Raw genomic sequence first — 17438 nt, forward strand, 5'->3', positions numbered from 1 at the left:
CGTGATTAGTCCAACCAAATGAGGCTCATAGGTTTTATAGCAACCCTGTGGAAAGGATCTGAAGTACAACATTGATATGCACTGCCAATAAACACTATGGACTTCATGATCCCCATAATTTCCCCTGTGAGATCCCAGTGCTCTAGCTAAAAAAGAAAGACAAGGCAGTAGCTGAACCACCATATGGATGAGTAAAGTAACTTTACTAATAGCCAACAAGTAGCTCAGTTGCAGACATTTGGTCAAATTTCTTAAGCAACATCACATACAGCACTATCATAATCACATGAACCATCGCATTTTGCACTATCACAAAGTCCTCACTTGATATTCATAGTAAGATTGAGGACCTTTTACAACACGTGTAGATTAAATTATATTTCCATTAGCTTTGAAAGTACAACATGATGGCCCATTGATGCTTGTAAAGTAATATACTTAAGACTCCAACAAATTAAGTCAGGAAATCCTTAGAGAATATCTTAACAATCATGTATAGAATACCAGCAGCTTATCATATTAGGTATCTGAACTTCCTAACCAAGATTCTCCCGACAAATATTTTGCAATCTGTTACAGTTCTATAATTGTTAAATCCTGATTGTTAAATCAGCCAATACCCTACCAAATTGGTGTTAAACCAAGCCATAGTGGCACACAAAAATTTTGACACCTGTTGCAGCTGATTTTAACAGCTTCCAGGAAAAAAATAGTTACAACTCAGGGGACAGTTTGTAAAGTCGTATTGAAATTATTTTACTAAACTAAGATTTCGGTATAGAGAAGGTCAATATGAACCATAACCGGCTAATAAGCAGTATGTTTTATATATATTACATGGTGCAATTTAGGGGACACGCCGAGTCAAAATTGATTTATTTTGACTCTGTTGAACCATAACCTGCTATCAATTTTGACGCATTTTGATTCAAGGAACACCTGTTGCTCGATGAGAACAACGTGATCTGCACGTGAAAATTGATTTACATAGCCCATATTTTTTGCAGGATAGCTCTGTTGTTAGCAGGTATGTGTAAAGAAGTATAAGACAAAGCAGGCTTTATGGCCATGCATCTACCACATCATCACTATTTTAGCCTAATGGTCACAAACCTTATCCTCGTTTTGTTTTCTTATTTGTCAGAAACTTAGCATATATGAACATATTCTTGTACTAACTGATCTTACTGACTCGTTCTACAACATATGCTAACTCTGATTAATCTATACAGGGAAATAGCATTCATGCACAAATCTACCCGCCTCTCCCTGAAAAATTCAAACCTTTATTAAAGGAAGGAAGAGTTTACAATCATTCCTTTTTCCAAGTTAAAAAGGCGAACCGACTTTATAAACCAGTTCAAAACAATATTATGATCAGCTTCACAAGATGGACTACAGTGGATGAGGTTGTTGAGATTCCACCAGCTTTCCTAGAATTCACCTACTCCCTTACTCCCATAGAGAAGCTCCCATCAGTTTTGGATAACAAAGAGTACTTTACAGGTAAGATTCCATAGGCCAATACATTCTACATGTGTGCAGCTCAAAAACAAATAAAAAGCTTCTCATGCATTGCTGTTCTCCATATTAGATGTACTTGGCGCAGTCACAAAGATCTCGGATGCTTTGCCATTACGGCCAAGATCCCAGCAAGTTGATACCATGAAAAGAACTGTGACAGTATGTGATGAAAGGTTAGTTTTACATGCTTTATTCTATTTTGCATGGCAGTAAATTCTGCACCTATGTTTGTATAATATTGTGTGACTGCAATTTCACATGAGCAGTGGTGCTTCTCTGGACGTCACGCTTTGGGGTGAGCGAGCCACTTCATTCCCAGCTGAACAACTTCATAAGGATGGACAGCATTCACCACAAATTGTAATATTTGTTGGCACTCTTGTGAGGGGCTATGCTGGTGCTGGTATGTATATCTAACAACTGTATAGTGGCAAGTGTTGTACCACTATGCTTAAAACCGTTCCTTGCTGTTTCAGGAACCATCTCATTGTCTGGCGGCTCATCATGCAAGTGGTATATAAATCCTGATGTCCCTGAAGCAAAAAACCTTATTGCCAGGTCATGTACCCATCTAAGGCATTATTGATACTCACTAGCAGCATTTGTCTATATACTAACTAACAATTAACCTCTTTTCTTACCAGCATGAAAAGCGTGCACCAACCAGTTGCACTCGCTCCACAGGTAAAATACAGTGAGCCCAGAACTTCTATTGCAGAACACAAGAAAGTATCTGATATCAAGTATCTTCACCCCTTCAAGAACAAGGTCATTCCTCTGACACCACATTCGAAACGATAGACCTAGCTGGCTACATAAGGCTGCTTACTTTCCTTGTATATTTTACAGAAAGTAGAGTGGTTGGTTACAGTAAAGATAATGAAGATTGATAAGTCATGGTGGTATGAGTCGTGCAAGAAATGTTTCAGAACAACTAGGCCTCATGGCAACACCTACAAATGCTCTAATCCAACATGTAGCACCATTGGTGCGCCTACCCCAAGGTACAGATCATACTTGCTACACTACCATCCATTTTTTTCGTCTAGAGCTTATCTTCTTCACAAGCAAATTAGACGTATACAACTTTTGCTAATTGATTCTCTCACTGCAGGTACAAACTGGTCATCATTGCTGGGGACGAGACTGGTGACACTGAGTTTGTCATGTTTGGACGCATAGCGCAACGTATCATAAAAAAGACAGTCGATGCTCTCATTGCCAATAATCCGCCTGGATTTATCCCTGACGAGATCACTAGGCTATTGGAAAAGGTTTTCACGTTCAATGTTTGCTTCACAGATAATACAATTTCTTCTGGCAATGTCTCTTTCCAGGTCAATACCATTGTTGCGGAGATTGACGATAGTAATCCTGTTCCACTAACGCCGGTTGGGTCACAGTCATCGTCAGCTATGCTCTCACACCATGCAGGCAGCAGTGTAGAGTGCACACCAGAAAAGGGCTCTGACTTCACTTTACCTTCACCATCAGCCAGATCACAGGCTACTCATGCATCAAGCACCACACCTTCTAAGACCGTGATGCCTGACACTGAGCTACCAACTACACCACGGAGCAGCACAAAATCTGATAAGAATAAGGTAGAATAGTTCTCGCAGCCTGATGTGCAAACACATGTTTTACTTCAAGACTTACTCTTGTCAAAATCTCATGTACAAAATTACAGGCAGTGCAGGACAAGGACAACCGCCTTCCAAGTGAGGGCCCTGTTACGCAGTCACTGATTGTACCAACTTATTCAACGCCTGAAGCGCAGCAAAGCACAACTAAGAAAAGGTCAGCGCAACATTGTTTGATTCCTTTAGTTATTTCAGTTCATACCACATAATTTTGTGCATCACTAAGGGATAGAATAATGGTTCTAGAAACCGTGCATCACTCGAGAGAAAAACTGCAAGGAAGATTGTTTTGGATGATGGTGGCAAGAATGACAGTGGGGATGATTCTGCTGCTCCCCCTACTGGGCCTAGGTATCTCCCACTCTCTGCTTAATTGATATTGCATTGTGAATATGGCTAAAAAATGTACAATGTATGCAATCTGGCCTGGTATCCAATACATTAACAAGTTAATCACTAGAATGTGGATGCAGTTCCGACTTGGCCTAGTATTTGTTTGCCAGCTTACAGCCACGTACCTCTAATTTTGTGTGGCTCTCTCAGGATATAGGTATCTTTAAAATGTATGGCTCTTGCTTGCAATCAGGATTAACTTATAATTGTGTACCGTGAGGAATTTGTTTTGATGTGTGTGGTGTCGATCACAATGCAAAGGAACCAGCTTGGATTGCACAAGATTTATTTCATTGAATGCAGAATGTGCTGCCATGCCCACGCCATGGTAATAAATCCTCTTTAGGCTTAAAAACAATGGAAAAATAGCTTTCCTGACATCGCTAAAACTGCCTGTCTGAATGTGTGGCTACCTGCACACAACCTTTAAATTCAGAGTTTTTTGTTCTGTAGATTAGAATTACATCAGAACTGATACGATACAGTTTCAGGGAAGCAAGCAGTCTGAATCATGCTTGCCTGATCCACAGTCCACCCAACACACAATTCCAGGCATCATTTAGACTTAAAAACAATGGAAAAATAAATGACAGGCTGGTGCGTTACTCTGTTTACTTAAAGGACCATGAAGATGAGGTGGTATGTCGCCTGCCACTACAAGTTATAGGCCTGTTTGTTTCTGTGCCTGGTGGCAGTGCTTCCTGCAGAAATACGTTGCAGAAAAGTGGGGATTCTTGTGCCTTGCATTTTTGTCGGTTTGCGTTCAAAGTTTGATTATTTCTGGCGGTGCAGTGTGGAAACATGCAGCGCTCGGTAGCATTTTAGCTGTTCTGTTGCTGATGCTGCCAGTTGTGAATACAAATGGGGACTATATGGTCATCCTTGTCTAAATGTGTTTACATTTCAGTCATTTTACCTATTCATTTACTATACCACGTTTAACCCTTATAATATAACTAGCTGATTATTGCATTGTGCCTATTTATGCTTTGGAATTTAGGCTGTTCTTCTATATCTGGATCTTGGATAGTCTGTCCTATGCCTAAGTAATGTGATGACCTCTTTTCCTATATTACTTGAAAGTTTTGTTGAAACTACTATGGAAAAGAATAAAAGGAGTACATTAAATAAATGGAAATGTTTTGTGATGTGCATAACCTTTTAGTGGTCCTATATTTTCTAAGAGATTCTCTTTGGGTTTAGCTAAGTCCTAGATGAAAGTTTCCAGTTAATAATCTTCAAGTGACATGCATAACCTTTTAGCTGTTGCTTTATTGTCTCAGAGATTCTCACTGAGTTTAGCTAAGTCCTTGCTCTAATATTTTTTTTTGATATCCCTATTTGAAAGGCGTTTCTACATACTCATCAAGAATAGGCTTTTGAAAATGCTAGAAGTAAATCAACGTAATGAAAAATTAGTTTCAGTATGTTATTATGCTTTGCCCTTACTATCCTCTATTATTGATTGAATTATCCCTGATGGCCTCTTTTTTCTGTACAGCCCAGCCAAAGGTGACGCCTAACCGGAACAGGGATCGTCCTACTTTTGTGTCATGCTTTTATGTTCATATGGATAGACTGCAATGGATATTCATCTGGACTAGGAGTGGGATTAAGCGAAAGGCCGCCATCCTTTTGTGTTTGATCTGAAAGCAAGTAACACGTGTTCATCTGCTGCTACGAACACGCTGTCCAGCGCACTTGCTACTGTAACAATGCTTGTATTTTGAGAACATAACGTCTTATATGCGCCCATATAGGCCCTCTTTTGTTGGTAGTATCAAAAAACTAATTTACTGTGTTGGTGCTTGCTTTTCAGTCACTACTCTGAACAGCCTTACAGGTTGCAATGTAGTCTAAATATTGTTGTTGCCGCTTATGCACATGTAAATAGAAACTTATGATCGCCTTCTGATATTTCTTTAATCCATTTTCTTCATGCCTATTGGACTTGGTAGTCACTGTAAGGCATACGACTTCCATTAATACTGCTGTAATATTCTGCTGCCTGACTGATATGCTCTCTGAACTAATAATGTGCTGTTATTTGCTTTTTCTGGTCTTTTGGTGACCACCTTGAATTCTAATCATATCAACTCATGAAATGAAAACGGTCCTAAAGGATGCCATTTAGACAGAAATCATTCCCTGAGGCAATGGTGAAGCTAGACTTCTTTTTTATATACATTTATTTCTGTGCTCATATTATGTTGCGTTTGAGCAATTTAGTTGTCTCAAGTGTTATTGAAACACGTAGTGACGTAAATATTTAAACTAACAGTTTATATTTGATTTACAGGTACTACAAATTATCTTCAATGATAGGACAGAGAATCTTCAGCATTGGCATGGAGTCTGCTACCGCAGAGACTGAGGCCAAGGCTGTCGTTTCCTTCATGGTTGGCTAATGGTAATTCCATCAAACATTGGAGTGCTTTTGAATTTGTAACGACAACGAAATTGGTGATGCTAAATCTACGACATTGGCTCTTATAGCTTCAATTGGCACCCATGCCATAATCTTGTAATTTATGCTGTATTCTTTTCTCATGTCTTTGGCTCCGTACCCCTCTCATGAAACTTCAGGACTGCTTTGCTCCTATGTGCATATGTGGCTGTATTATTTTCCACATCTTCTGTTAGATTAGGTTTTGTAATGAAGTTTTCCTCTGGAAACACTTTACTTAGAAAGTCTGTAGAAATATCAAGCATTGCTTTTGGGGGTTTCAGTACTGATACTCTAGCTTTTTAGTGTACATCTTAAATGGCTGAATCAAGACCCTTGTTTGCACACAATGCCCTTTGATTGACTGTACCTTCCTTTGGTAGTAACCTGGGAAATCGTTTAGTCTTTCAAATAAGCTCCAGCTATTAGTGAGGTGATTCATCTGGTCTTCTCTCTTTCAATCATCTTTTCCATTGTTTTCTTAGTAGATAATAATTTTACCCAAATTTCCTATTGATACTTGATGTAATTGATTGTTGTTGATTGAAAATATTAAAATCTGTCCTTTTTTGACTTAGTTGAATTCGAATCTTCTATGCTATGTTTTAACAATTGGAAGACATTTTTTTAAGAATATTTAGCAATATCAGTCCAAACTTTGCTTTGTGGACTGATGCCACCTCCCAGGGAACATGGATTTTTCACATGCACTTATGGCCGCATGGCCTATCATAGCCATCCATTTTGAAATCAACAGTTCGAGATGGTTGAAAGAATCATAGATAGCTGAGAGAATCTGGGGTAAGTGAGAAAATCAACGGTTGGAAGGCATCTCATGTAGACGAGATGAACGATCCAGATAGATCATGTGGTCACAAGTACATGTGGGGAGACATTTCCCACCTTTCAGGAATGAAAAGGCAATATGTTTGAGAAGTAAGAAAACACTTCCTTGACAGCTTATGAAAAGACTCTATTCTGACTGGCTATTTATATGTCAAAATAACTAATTAGAAGTTGAACTTCTCAAATATTGACTTCTTTTTTTGTATGTTTGCTGTTGATGCAAACATAAACTCCTCTGTTCCAAAACATATTGCCGTCTGTTTTTCTTTATCTCTTTACATTGACTTCTTTTCTTGTATCCATTATCTGAATGTTTTTTTTTCTATCTTTCTAATTTCTCATTCGGATGAAGGCTATTCTGAACGTAGTTTACATTGCTGATTACCTGCTGACCTTATAGCAAAATGTTATATAGTGCAAGGTGAGTCATAAGTACTCCTTTCTTGCTATGTTCTGATCGTTCAGTTGCTGCGTACCTTATCAGTTTCCTTCAAAATTTAAAGTCTATTGCTGCTTGCCTAGGAACTGCTTGGGGATTCATCCTATCGTCTCACTGACAACCCAAGGTCCGTCTTCTCCCATCTCTTCCCTCCATTGCACACAGTGACTTGGTTCAGTTATCATTTGATAAGTTAATTAGTTGGTCATGAGATTGTGACCTGAATGATTGACCTTGTACTTGAAAAATTGATGACAGATTTTATCATTTTAATTGCTACAAGAGTATCTAATCTGGGCATATGTTTAGTTAGATCTCAGTATGATTGCATGGCTGCTATTTGCTCAGCCTTTTATGAAATAGGTGCTGCACGCAATCAATAGTAACTGGTAACAAGACTTGAGATTTAGCTATCCTGGAATAAGTTCAAAAATTCAGGAAGTTAACAACTTGCTTTTCTTTGGTCAAGATGTAGAAATTCTGTATACCTAAGCTTCCTTCGAACGGTTGTGCCCACAAATGAGTTGTATTCTGACTTGTGGGAGATCTGAATGAATATGTGTTGGCCTGATGTAAGTTTGAGATGCCCAGCATAATGCTACTGCTATCGAAATGGTGATGATTCTCATGAGTGTGTGTTTGATTGCCAACTAGCCATGAAATTGTTGATCGATGAGAGTGGGAATCCTTCTCAGATTGGCAAGGATTGGAAGGACTTGGAATTGATTCAATTTGTTGGTAAGAAGCCTAACATTCTCGGATGGATTCTTTTCCCCTTGGGAACCTTTGGAATTGTTAGCTGTACAATGATACATTAGAGCTGGATTAACCCAACTGATTTATATTTTTGCAGATATTAAAACATGCATTGAGAGACAAGATAATGGCGTACAACTGTGATAGATTGCTTACCTTTCAAGCGTTTATGCTCTTGCTCTCTACTGACAGTATTTAAGCATGTTTCATGTATATATTCTTTTTTCTTGGGTAAGTATGTGTTTTAAATTATTTGTAGTGTTTTGCAAGCAGTGAAATATTCTATGAGCATTCTAACTGTAACATAAAGTTATATTGAACTTAGCAAAACAGAATGCAGTCAAAATTGTCAGTCTTCTAAAGTTCTGCAATGTGTTTCATGCGGAGCCTCAAATATCGCTTTGATGTCAGGGCGAATCGCTTGCAAGTCCCACCATCGAAGGTGTGTGGTGTCATCACATCTTGTTTTGTTTTTCTACTAATTTTTCCTGAGTCAATCTGTTGGTTGTGCCTTGATTTGCTAATTTCAGCATGATTGATTTTTATTAGGGACAATGGATGTATATTCTTCAGTTGCAAATAATGAAAGAAAACAACAATAACCTCACTGAACTCAATTCCCTTCTCTATTCTGAAGAATGTTTGAGCTACAGTTTGCCAAAAAGATTTAACACCACTTACAACAAAATTGAACTGTATGCGGATTCAAAGATGTTTGTCTCACTGAGCTCAATTGCCGCCTCTGTTCTTTTTTGGGTATTTGTGTGGTGTTCAGTGCACTGAAGATCGAAAAAAGGTGGATTACCAATATATCTCTAGAGATCTCATATGTTTTCGCTTCACTTTTCAGGGTACATTTAGGAAAGCAACATAGAGAGGCATTCTGCTTGTTGCTGTTAAGAAGCTTGATGATGAAGAATCATCGTCAATGGCTGATGTGCTAGACTTACCATAACCAAAGGACGAGGCAAATTATTACAATCATTTGATGGGTATTGCCGGCAGTCTCCTGCTTTAGCTTGGGTTGCATTCTTAGGAAAAGATTGTAATTAAAAGTTAATATGTTTTTGCACTGGTTGAGTGTGTAATTTAAGTTAACAAGTAATGGAGTGCATAAGCCCATTTTATGTAGAAAAATTATGACTGCTATATAGATATGGTGTGCCTAATCTTTGCTTTATATTCTGACCATAACCAGACATATTGCAATATCTAGAAGAACATTTTCAAAATAATAGCCATAAAGAGATTGTTTATATTTTGAGAAAATAAGAAAAGTGTTTCTGCTTTGAAAATGTTAACTGCATTAGAACATCTCACATTCCAGTATCACAACTTTGGCTTATCTATGTATAAGTTCAAACTAAAAAGTATTGCATCAAAATGAAATATTTCAGTTCCAATTTTATAATTTTCTATTATTGCCATGATAGGGCGCGCAACGCCCGCCAAATGTTCTAGTGCTTCTTTAAACTCGGCCCAAGTGGCATGGTGGCCAGCAGGCATCATGGCGTTATGATTGTCCCACCATGTGCGTGCAGGACCCCCTAAGTTGCTGAGCTGCGAACGAAGCCTTGTATACAACGTGAACTTGGTAGCCTCTAGTGGCTCATCTGCCTTGCTGAAAAGCGGAGGTTGTGTACCCAAGAATTCCTGATACCCAGCTACAGGTGGCCGATGGTGATTGCAATTTCCTTGCCCCTGCGGAGCGCCCTGCTGAACGAGCTGACGGAGGAGTGCCGTCTCCTCGTCGCACCCCGACAACATAGCCGCAATTGCCTCAACCAAACAGGGAGGCGGCGGCGGATCCCCAGAACCATTGGGATCAGAGGGGCTGCTGCGAGTACCCACCATTCTGCAATTTAACCATGATCTGTTCCATTATCTTGATCAAAATAAGTAATCATGATAGAAACTAATACTAGATACATGAGTAAATGCTGAATTTCAAGCATTATGCTGAACTGTCTACTGTTTGCACCAGTAGCAGCCAATAAATAAACTGTGAGCATCTACTCAAAATTTGCAACAACTTTCGTAGTTAACTCCAGGGCCAAAACAGATTCTAACCGAGCCTAAACTTAATAAACAAATTCCTGCGCGTTCCTGAACTTTTCAGTCTGCGAGCATTAAAAAATTGTATCTCCCAATACATATGTCCAAAAATGCTCAATTTTTGCCAGCACGTAGTTCTGAGAATACTCTAGATCCGGTCACTATCCTGGCGCAAATTATCAGAATAGCAGCAACACACAAACTTAGGCAACAACCACTAGATAACATTCATAGTTCGGGTTATAGGATAATTTTTACAACGATTGTTCAAACCGGTACAGACCACATACAAGCCACAAGGATATTTTTCACACCAAACGCTCACCATCACATACTACTTAACTTTGTACATCGATGACTAACAAGCTTACTACGATAACTGGAGAGACTACTAATACACGTTCCAAGCTACTCAACGTGGGGGCTGGTACTTGAAGATACTCTCGATCTTAATCCCACGCACAAAACTCCTGCAAACATGCAAAGTCCTGCTCGTTCGCTAGTATAGCCATGCGTCCCGATTGAGGTGGAACGACCGACTGAGAACTCTCAGCATCAGACAACTCCGACATATAATGATGTTCTGCGTAAGTAACATTTGCTTGCTAGAAAAAACATACGCCGTCCTTTGATACGATGAATTTTTGCTTTGAGAGTTCTCCCATCACTATGGCTACTATTTAGAATAATACATGATTTGACATGGTGCGATTCTATACATATTTTTATCTTAGCTTATTAGGAACCACAATCTGTAAATAGTACTTGAAGCTAATAACAAGTTGAAATATTTTTAAGGGAAAGCAAATCAATTAAGACCTAGGTGTTTTGGCCTGCTTCGACATCCAACTTTTGTTATGCCATGGTAATATTCTTCGAGCCTAACGAGTCGGCGGCAGGAGGCAGCGATGCATGCTAATACGAAAAATTATTATTTATATAATTGCGTGTGGATATTAATAAAGATCAAAATATTATGTATTTCTAACAAAATATTTATTACTGTAAAATCATTTTGCTGCCTGTAGCAACGCACGAGCATGCACAGCATGCGCGAGCACGGCAAACACTTGAACAAGTAGGTGATAAAAGCTGAGAGGCCCCGCGATACGGCGTCGATACGCCTTCGAGACGTGGGCCGGACATGTATCTGGACGTTCTTTTGGATACGGCCCAGCCCACTAAGCAGCCATCGGGCTCCTATCTATCCACCCGACGCGGCGACGCCCTAGCACGCACACAGCCGCCGCCAGCGCTCGCCCTTCCGCAGGAGCGCCGCCGCCCAGCGCTCGCCCTTCCGCAGGAGCGCTGCCGCTCGCCGGCAACGAGGCACTGGCAAGAGGGAGCGCCGACACCCGACACGCTGCAGCACGAGCGCCGCCAGCTGCCGTCCGTCCACCCGCGATGAACCTCCGGACTGATTTCTTCCGTGACGAATCTCCAGTGAGTTTCCCGTTCTCGATCAGTGTTCATCTGGAAAGATTTCTTTCTTCCCATTATTTTCCCTCCATTATTCATCAATCATCATTTATTTATTCTTAAAAAATGATGAAACGTATCGGCGTATCCGTGTCCGTGTAACATACGTGCAAGGTAGCAAGAGGAAAGAGAGCTGTCACATGTACGATGATTGATGAATCATGGAACTATCACCTGTGATAGATTTAATTTAATTATGATTCTGAAAGTATGAAACCATATGTCATGCCAATATTTTTTTTGTTTGATTATGAGTGTGACTTGAATCACCTGTAGGCTGTATGGCTGTATATATTACCTCGGAGGTCATATCTTAGCGTTTGGCTCGTGAGCTGGACCGAGATGAGCCAAGCAGACTTTTCTGCTCCTTAAGATATCGAGCCGAGCCGAGCTGGCTTGTTATCCAACCCTTGTTCATGTGTTGGATAATCCCTTGTCAATGTTCATGAAATGATGGCACATTTTGTTAGCTATGGCACGACTCATCTTTAGGCATGGCCCATCCATACGAAGGCACACAGTTTCTGATGTCTTTTATACTATGAATTACAATATGATCGTACACATTTCATTGTTCCTTAACATTGTCTGTCCTATTTGCAGAACACCTGTGAGACAGCTTTCGCCCACAGGGAGGCCGCAGAGAAGGGTGAGTCCGCGCTGCAGCTACTACAGGATGCAGACCCAGCTCTCTTCCTCGCCCCGTCCACGGACCTCGCCGCCGCCGCCCGCGCGGCCTCACAGCGCATCTACTCCTCGCTGGCACCGCTCTCCCCTGCGCAGCCGCCCCCGCTCCCCACCCTCCTTGTGGACGCGGCCTTTGATGCCGAGCAGATTTGGTCCCAGATCGAGCTGCTTGCTCGTCCAATCCTCCCCCACTTGCGCCGCCAACTCCGTCACCTCGAGCAGCAGCCCCCATCGCAACCAAAGGCAGCTCTTCCTGTGGAGACGCCTGCTGATGCTGAGGAGGAGCAGCCAGAGGACAGACAGGATAGTGAAATGGATGGGTTGAAGGAGCTGGAGGAGATAGATGACAATGATGATTTGGGAGACGATGACGATTTGGATGACGGTGAGGAGGAGGAGGAGGAGGAGGAGAGGATAAGAGGGAATTTGAAAGGTTTGGAAGACCAGTTCCTGAAGATAGATGAGATGGCGGAGTTTCTGGTTAAGGGGGATGAAGAGGAGTATGGCGGCGGTGCCAACCAAGGAGAGAAGAAGGCAACAAAAAACTGGATGGAGGAGAGTGATGATGAGGGTGAGGACAGAGATGAGGATGACGATGAGGATGAAGATGATGATGAAGGCCAATTGGATGTAAGGATTTCCTTGTCACTCTCACAATTGTAGCAAGATAATGATAAACTTATGTTCTTGTAGAGAAAATAATGAAATAGAACTAGAGTAGGCAATATCTCAGGAGTTGAAGCCATATTTTCTGTTAGATGTGAAAGGGGAAGTAACTCAGCATCTAGAGCTCAGAACAGTCAGCAATAATACAATTTTTCAGAGATTTTCCTGCATGAATTACTGTCTTCTTTTGGCATTTACAATGTTCAGTACTTTAATTTTTATGTAACTGTATTAATCCAGATATTTTTCTTCTGTTCTACTGATGTTGTTTAACTGTAGTTGGAAGATTTTGAGGATGACGATGAAGAGGGCGAAGGAGAAGACAGTGGAGGTATAATGTAAGTCTTTTATGCTAATTATCAAGTATGCTACTGCGATAAGTGCAAATCATTTTTTATTACACAATTGAAAAACATTGAACATTTATATACTGGGCTATACTAATTTTAGTTGCACTGTCGTGACATCACTTTTGAGAAACTTTGTAAAAAACTTATATAAATGGGAGTGACTTTGATTTGGATTGAATGATGCTTCATATTTCTTTGCTACCTTATCGTTTCTTATGCTCTATATGCCTGACCGGACTTGCGTGATAGATTTTTATTTCATGCAATGAAACATACTAGATATCTGGCTCCTCTTGATTTTAATAGCTTACGAAGGTGCAGAACAGAAGCAGAAGTATCTAATTTTCGTTCTTAGTGTACATATATTTTAGCAAACCTTTGTAAATTTCCTTAGATTGCACAAATTTAACAAAGTGTAGCTACTGTAGTAACAGGTACGCATTTGCGGATACAATAGCATTTGGCATTGTAATCTGAACATCAAAGGGTCTTTTCAGGTACAAGGATTTTTTTATGAAAGGCCATAACCAGCAAGTCAATCAGAGAGTTGGTTCCACAAAGAAAGTTCAATTCAAGGATGAAGCACACGAAACTGAACTTGGTGGCAGTGAGATCGATGATGGAAATGTTGGTCCCACACCAGATATACCTGTCTTGTTTTAGTTGAACTATATACACATATACTAGATTGCCAATGTTTTCCCTTTCTACAGGAAGAACAGGGTCTCTCAACCCATGAAAAGGAGCGTCTGAAGATGCATGCTAAAATAGAGCAAATGGAGAAAGCTAATCTTGAACCTGGTACTTGGACCATGCATGGAGAGGTAATAAACAGAATGCGTTTTGTTCTATTTTTAACTATGCATATTTCTAACTTATGACATCCTGTTGATAATAATTTATTATCATTTCAATTTTAAATTAACTAAATAGCTATTTGTAGGTTACTGCTTCAAGCAGGCCCAAAAACAGCGCCCTAGAAGTGGACCTTGATTTTGAGCACAATGTAAGACCTGCCCCAGTAATCACTGAGGAAATCACAACTTATCTTGAAGAGATGATAAAGAAAAGAATTGCAGAGGTACTTGCTGTGTTTTGCCTTTTGGTCCTGTCCATCATTTTCAGCTTCAGCTATGGTAGTGTAGTCTTACTAGTTGCACTAGTAAACTCTTGAGGACTACTTTGAGATCACTTGTTATGTTTCCGTTATTAGTATTTAGATTTGGTTTCCTGGTTTCTTACAGGGTCATTTTGATGATGTTGAGAAGCCTTCTCTCATTCCATCTAAAGCTCCCAAGGAGCATAAGGAACTGGTATGGTAACTAGAATTCTTACAAGGTAGCCATTAGATAACTGTGCTATTGATATCTTACTATGGTCAATATTGTTCGAACAGGATGAAAGTAAGAGCAAAAAGGGTCTTGCTGAACTGTATGAGGTTCGCATTGTCAATTTTTTTGTTTAATATCCAAACAGATTTAAGATAAGCATTAAATCAATTAATTCTTTTTTTCATTCTTCCAGGATGATTATGCACAAAAAGCAGGCATTACACCTGCCCCTCTATCTATTTCAGATGAACTAAAGAAAGAGGTGAGTAAATATTCAGTCCTCACAAGAATACAAGGGGAGTTAGGTTTATCTGTTTTGAAAATAATGTTAGTCTTGTTATTTGCAACCTAATACTACATTTATATTGTTCTGAAAGCAAATGTCTCTGAAAGAACAGTCTTTCAGTGTCTTGTCTGTCTGTGAATCATGGCAGATGTTACTATTCTCATCTTCCTTAATAAGTTCTTATACTCTTTTGTGTATTTTGATATCACTATCTATATTTGTAGTTTGGCTTTGTGGTAGTATGCAAGATGATTTTCTTAATATAAAGAAATTAGCTGCTGGGCTGTTGGCAAGAGTGATTGGCCATGAACTTGCCAATCAATTATAGTTGAGCTATTGGACCGTTTTGAGGAGATTTCAGAATTACTTGTTTTGATAAATGAGAAGAATTGGATTATTTTACTACATTGTGTTTCTACAAGCACATATAGTTATATACATATAAACTTGGTGCTTTACATTGAACATTATTTAGGGGTGGAATTTGTACATTAGCCAACTTGATCTCATGTTTACATTTTTGTTCAATCAATTTGTTGATGCTGTGTGTATTTTTCTGTTGTGATTATATTCTTGATTGCCACATGATTCAATGTTAGCTAAGTGATGTGTACTGATAATGACTAACTTTGTGTCCACCAAGGCAAATACTTTATTTAAGAGGATATGCTTGAAGTTGGATGCGCTATCACATTTCCACTTTGCTCCAAAGCCGGTAAGGATATCTTCAAAATTCATGTTTGCACTCTTTTTTGCTCAAGTGTTTTCGCCGTATGATGTGAAGTACGGTCTATTCAGGTCATCGAAGATATGTCTGTACAAGCTAATGTGCCAGCCTTAGCAATGGAAGAGGTACAAAAACCCTTCACTTTTTCCTGTGATGTCTCTCTATCATAACATTTCGTGCAGTGACACGATCTCTATCTTGCAGATTGCCCCTGTAGCTGTTTCTGATGCTGCGATGCTAGCTCCTGAAGAAATATTTGAAGGAAAAGGCGATATTAAGGAAGAGGGGGAACTTACACAGGCTGAGCGCAAAAGAAGAAGAGCCAACAAGAAAAGAAGATATGCTGGTATTTTTTCCTAGGCCTTTCAGTGAAAGGATTTTTGGCTCTCTTTCACTATATGGCTTTTGTTAAGAACCTCCAAATATAGAGAAATGTGTTTAGCTTGCTCAGTCATCTGTTCAAATTGAGCATAAAAATGGTTTTTGTTTCCTGTTTCTTTCAAAATGCAGGATCACACTAGGAGGGGCCAGCCAAGTTGCAGAAAGATTAGACTCAATGTTTGTGAAGCAAGGACTGCCTGCATGCCACTGTCTGTCCTAAGTTACCATATATTGAGTTGGAAAGGGGTCCAAGAGCGGTAACTACAGATTTCCAATGCTGATTGTACTCCTTACTATAGTCTGTGCTTGCTTCTCACATGGTTACGAAAGTGCAAGCGTTTTGACTTGCTGAGGTGTAATTGTGAGGTTGCTGGTGGGAGTGTGTTTTGGAGCTCTTTAGGAAGCTGGTAGTGAAATTTTGGAAAGTATGCTGATAGTGAGTGAACTTTCAGAAAGTAAGATGATACTGGAATTTCAGAAAGTTCACATTACGGTGACTTCGTAGTTTGTACTAAGGGCGTGTTTGCTTGTCTACTAATTTTGCCACACATTCTTGAGTATGGTGGCTAAACGTACTACCTTAGTCTTGCCAAACTTTTGCGGCAAGAAAAATGACAAACTAACCCTAGGCAAAGTTAGGCAATCTGTGCTGTAACAATGAATTCCCTGTGAAGAAAATTGATGCCTGAATTCGAAATGTATATCCTGTAGCTAAACTTGAATAATGAAGCATAATAGTGTCTGAAATGTTAATTTTGCTGGTCGAGTTAGAATTATCGTAGTTCTATTTTTTTTTTTTGACATTGATACATGCATTGTGGCATTAAAAATATTTGAAAACATTTGAACATGATCGTTTCCTCAGCAAAAAGCAATTGGACAAAGTGAAGTGTAGCTTCTCAAAAGCATCTATCCGCCACCAAGAACAGCATTTTCTTTACTGAGAAGATAGAGGGAGGGGTCTACTCTTCTATTTGCTGCTTCATTTCGTGCAAGTTAATCTATATCGTCGAGAAACAAGGCGTGCTGATCGATATTATTGCCAAGATAGTTATTTCTGACTGCTCGTCAGAATTTGCAATGGCTCCTTAGTTGCTGTTGCTAATTGAAATTTGTTGCAGACCTACATTTCACCTGACAGCTTGGTCTCTGTCTGTCCCTGTTATTCTGAAGTTGAGGCAGTTGTGTTGCACAAACTAGCATCGTGTGTAATCGAGGACTGGAAATCTGGCTCTGCAAGGGACGGCCCATGAGCATTTCTGTACCCTAGGTGTTTACTAGTGTAAGCAAGAAATCTAAATAAAGCATTATGCATAATAACCCAGCATCATTAAAACAATACATTTAATTATGCGTGTGCATATGCATGTGTATGAATGTGTATGTGCATGTGTATGTATGTGTGTATGTGAGATTTGTTCTTTTGTGT

The 17438-nt window shown here is 39.7% G+C and overlaps 2 protein-coding genes across 2 annotated transcripts; both read left to right on the plus strand.

Annotated features, from left to right (window-relative positions):
- Nucleotides 1–1373: 1373 nt before the first annotated feature.
- Nucleotides 1374–5968, plus strand: LOC112900544 (replication protein A 70 kDa DNA-binding subunit B-like). The gene is made up of 11 exons (XM_025969398.1): nt 1374–1506; nt 1595–1697; nt 1791–1921; nt 2001–2082; nt 2169–2292; nt 2374–2528; nt 2639–2712; nt 2827–3128; nt 3215–3324; nt 3414–3518; nt 5860–5968. The coding sequence occupies exons 1-11, from the start codon at nt 1374–1376 to the stop codon at nt 5966–5968; spliced, it is 1428 nt and encodes a 475-aa protein (XP_025825183.1).
- A 5349-nt stretch (nt 5969–11317) lies between these two features.
- LOC112900361 (U3 small nucleolar ribonucleoprotein protein MPP10) lies at nt 11318–16587 on the plus strand. The gene is made up of 13 exons (XM_025969191.1): nt 11318–11545; nt 12185–12898; nt 13214–13272; nt 13782–13911; nt 13998–14108; nt 14228–14365; nt 14529–14597; nt 14681–14722; nt 14809–14877; nt 15545–15616; nt 15700–15753; nt 15833–15974; nt 16139–16587. The coding sequence occupies exons 1-13, from the start codon at nt 11507–11509 to the stop codon at nt 16147–16149; spliced, it is 1650 nt and encodes a 549-aa protein (XP_025824976.1). The 5' UTR covers nt 11318–11506; the 3' UTR covers nt 16150–16587.
- The last annotated feature ends 851 nt before the right edge of the window (nt 16588–17438 follow it).

This window comes from Panicum hallii, chromosome 7 (assembly GCF_002211085.1).
Source record: "Panicum hallii strain FIL2 chromosome 7, PHallii_v3.1, whole genome shotgun sequence".
Taxonomy (NCBI): Eukaryota; Viridiplantae; Streptophyta; class Magnoliopsida; order Poales; family Poaceae; genus Panicum; species Panicum hallii.

What these genes read in the sequence shown, in the direction of transcription:
- LOC112900544 (XM_025969398.1), top strand. Translation starts at nt 1,374, where the DNA reads ATGATCAGCTTCACAAGATGGACTACAGTGGATGAGGTTGTTGAGATT. An exon ending in TTCACCCCTTCAAGAACAAG is followed by an intron (nt 2,293 to 2,373) that starts GTCATTCCTCTG and finishes TATATTTTACAG; the next exon opens with AAAGTAGAGTGGTTGGTTAC. An exon ending in GCTCCCCCTACTGGGCCTAG is followed by an intron (nt 3,519 to 5,859) that starts GTATCTCCCACT and finishes TTTGATTTACAG; the next exon opens with GTACTACAAATTATCTTCAA.
- LOC112900361 (XM_025969191.1), top strand. Translation starts at nt 11,507, where the DNA reads ATGAACCTCCGGACTGATTTCTTCCGTGACGAATCTCCA. An exon ending in CTTGGACCATGCATGGAGAG is followed by an intron (nt 14,109 to 14,227) that starts GTAATAAACAGA and finishes AGCTATTTGTAG; the next exon opens with GTTACTGCTTCAAGCAGGCC. An exon ending in GTCTTGCTGAACTGTATGAG is followed by an intron (nt 14,723 to 14,808) that starts GTTCGCATTGTC and finishes TCATTCTTCCAG; the next exon opens with GATGATTATGCACAAAAAGC.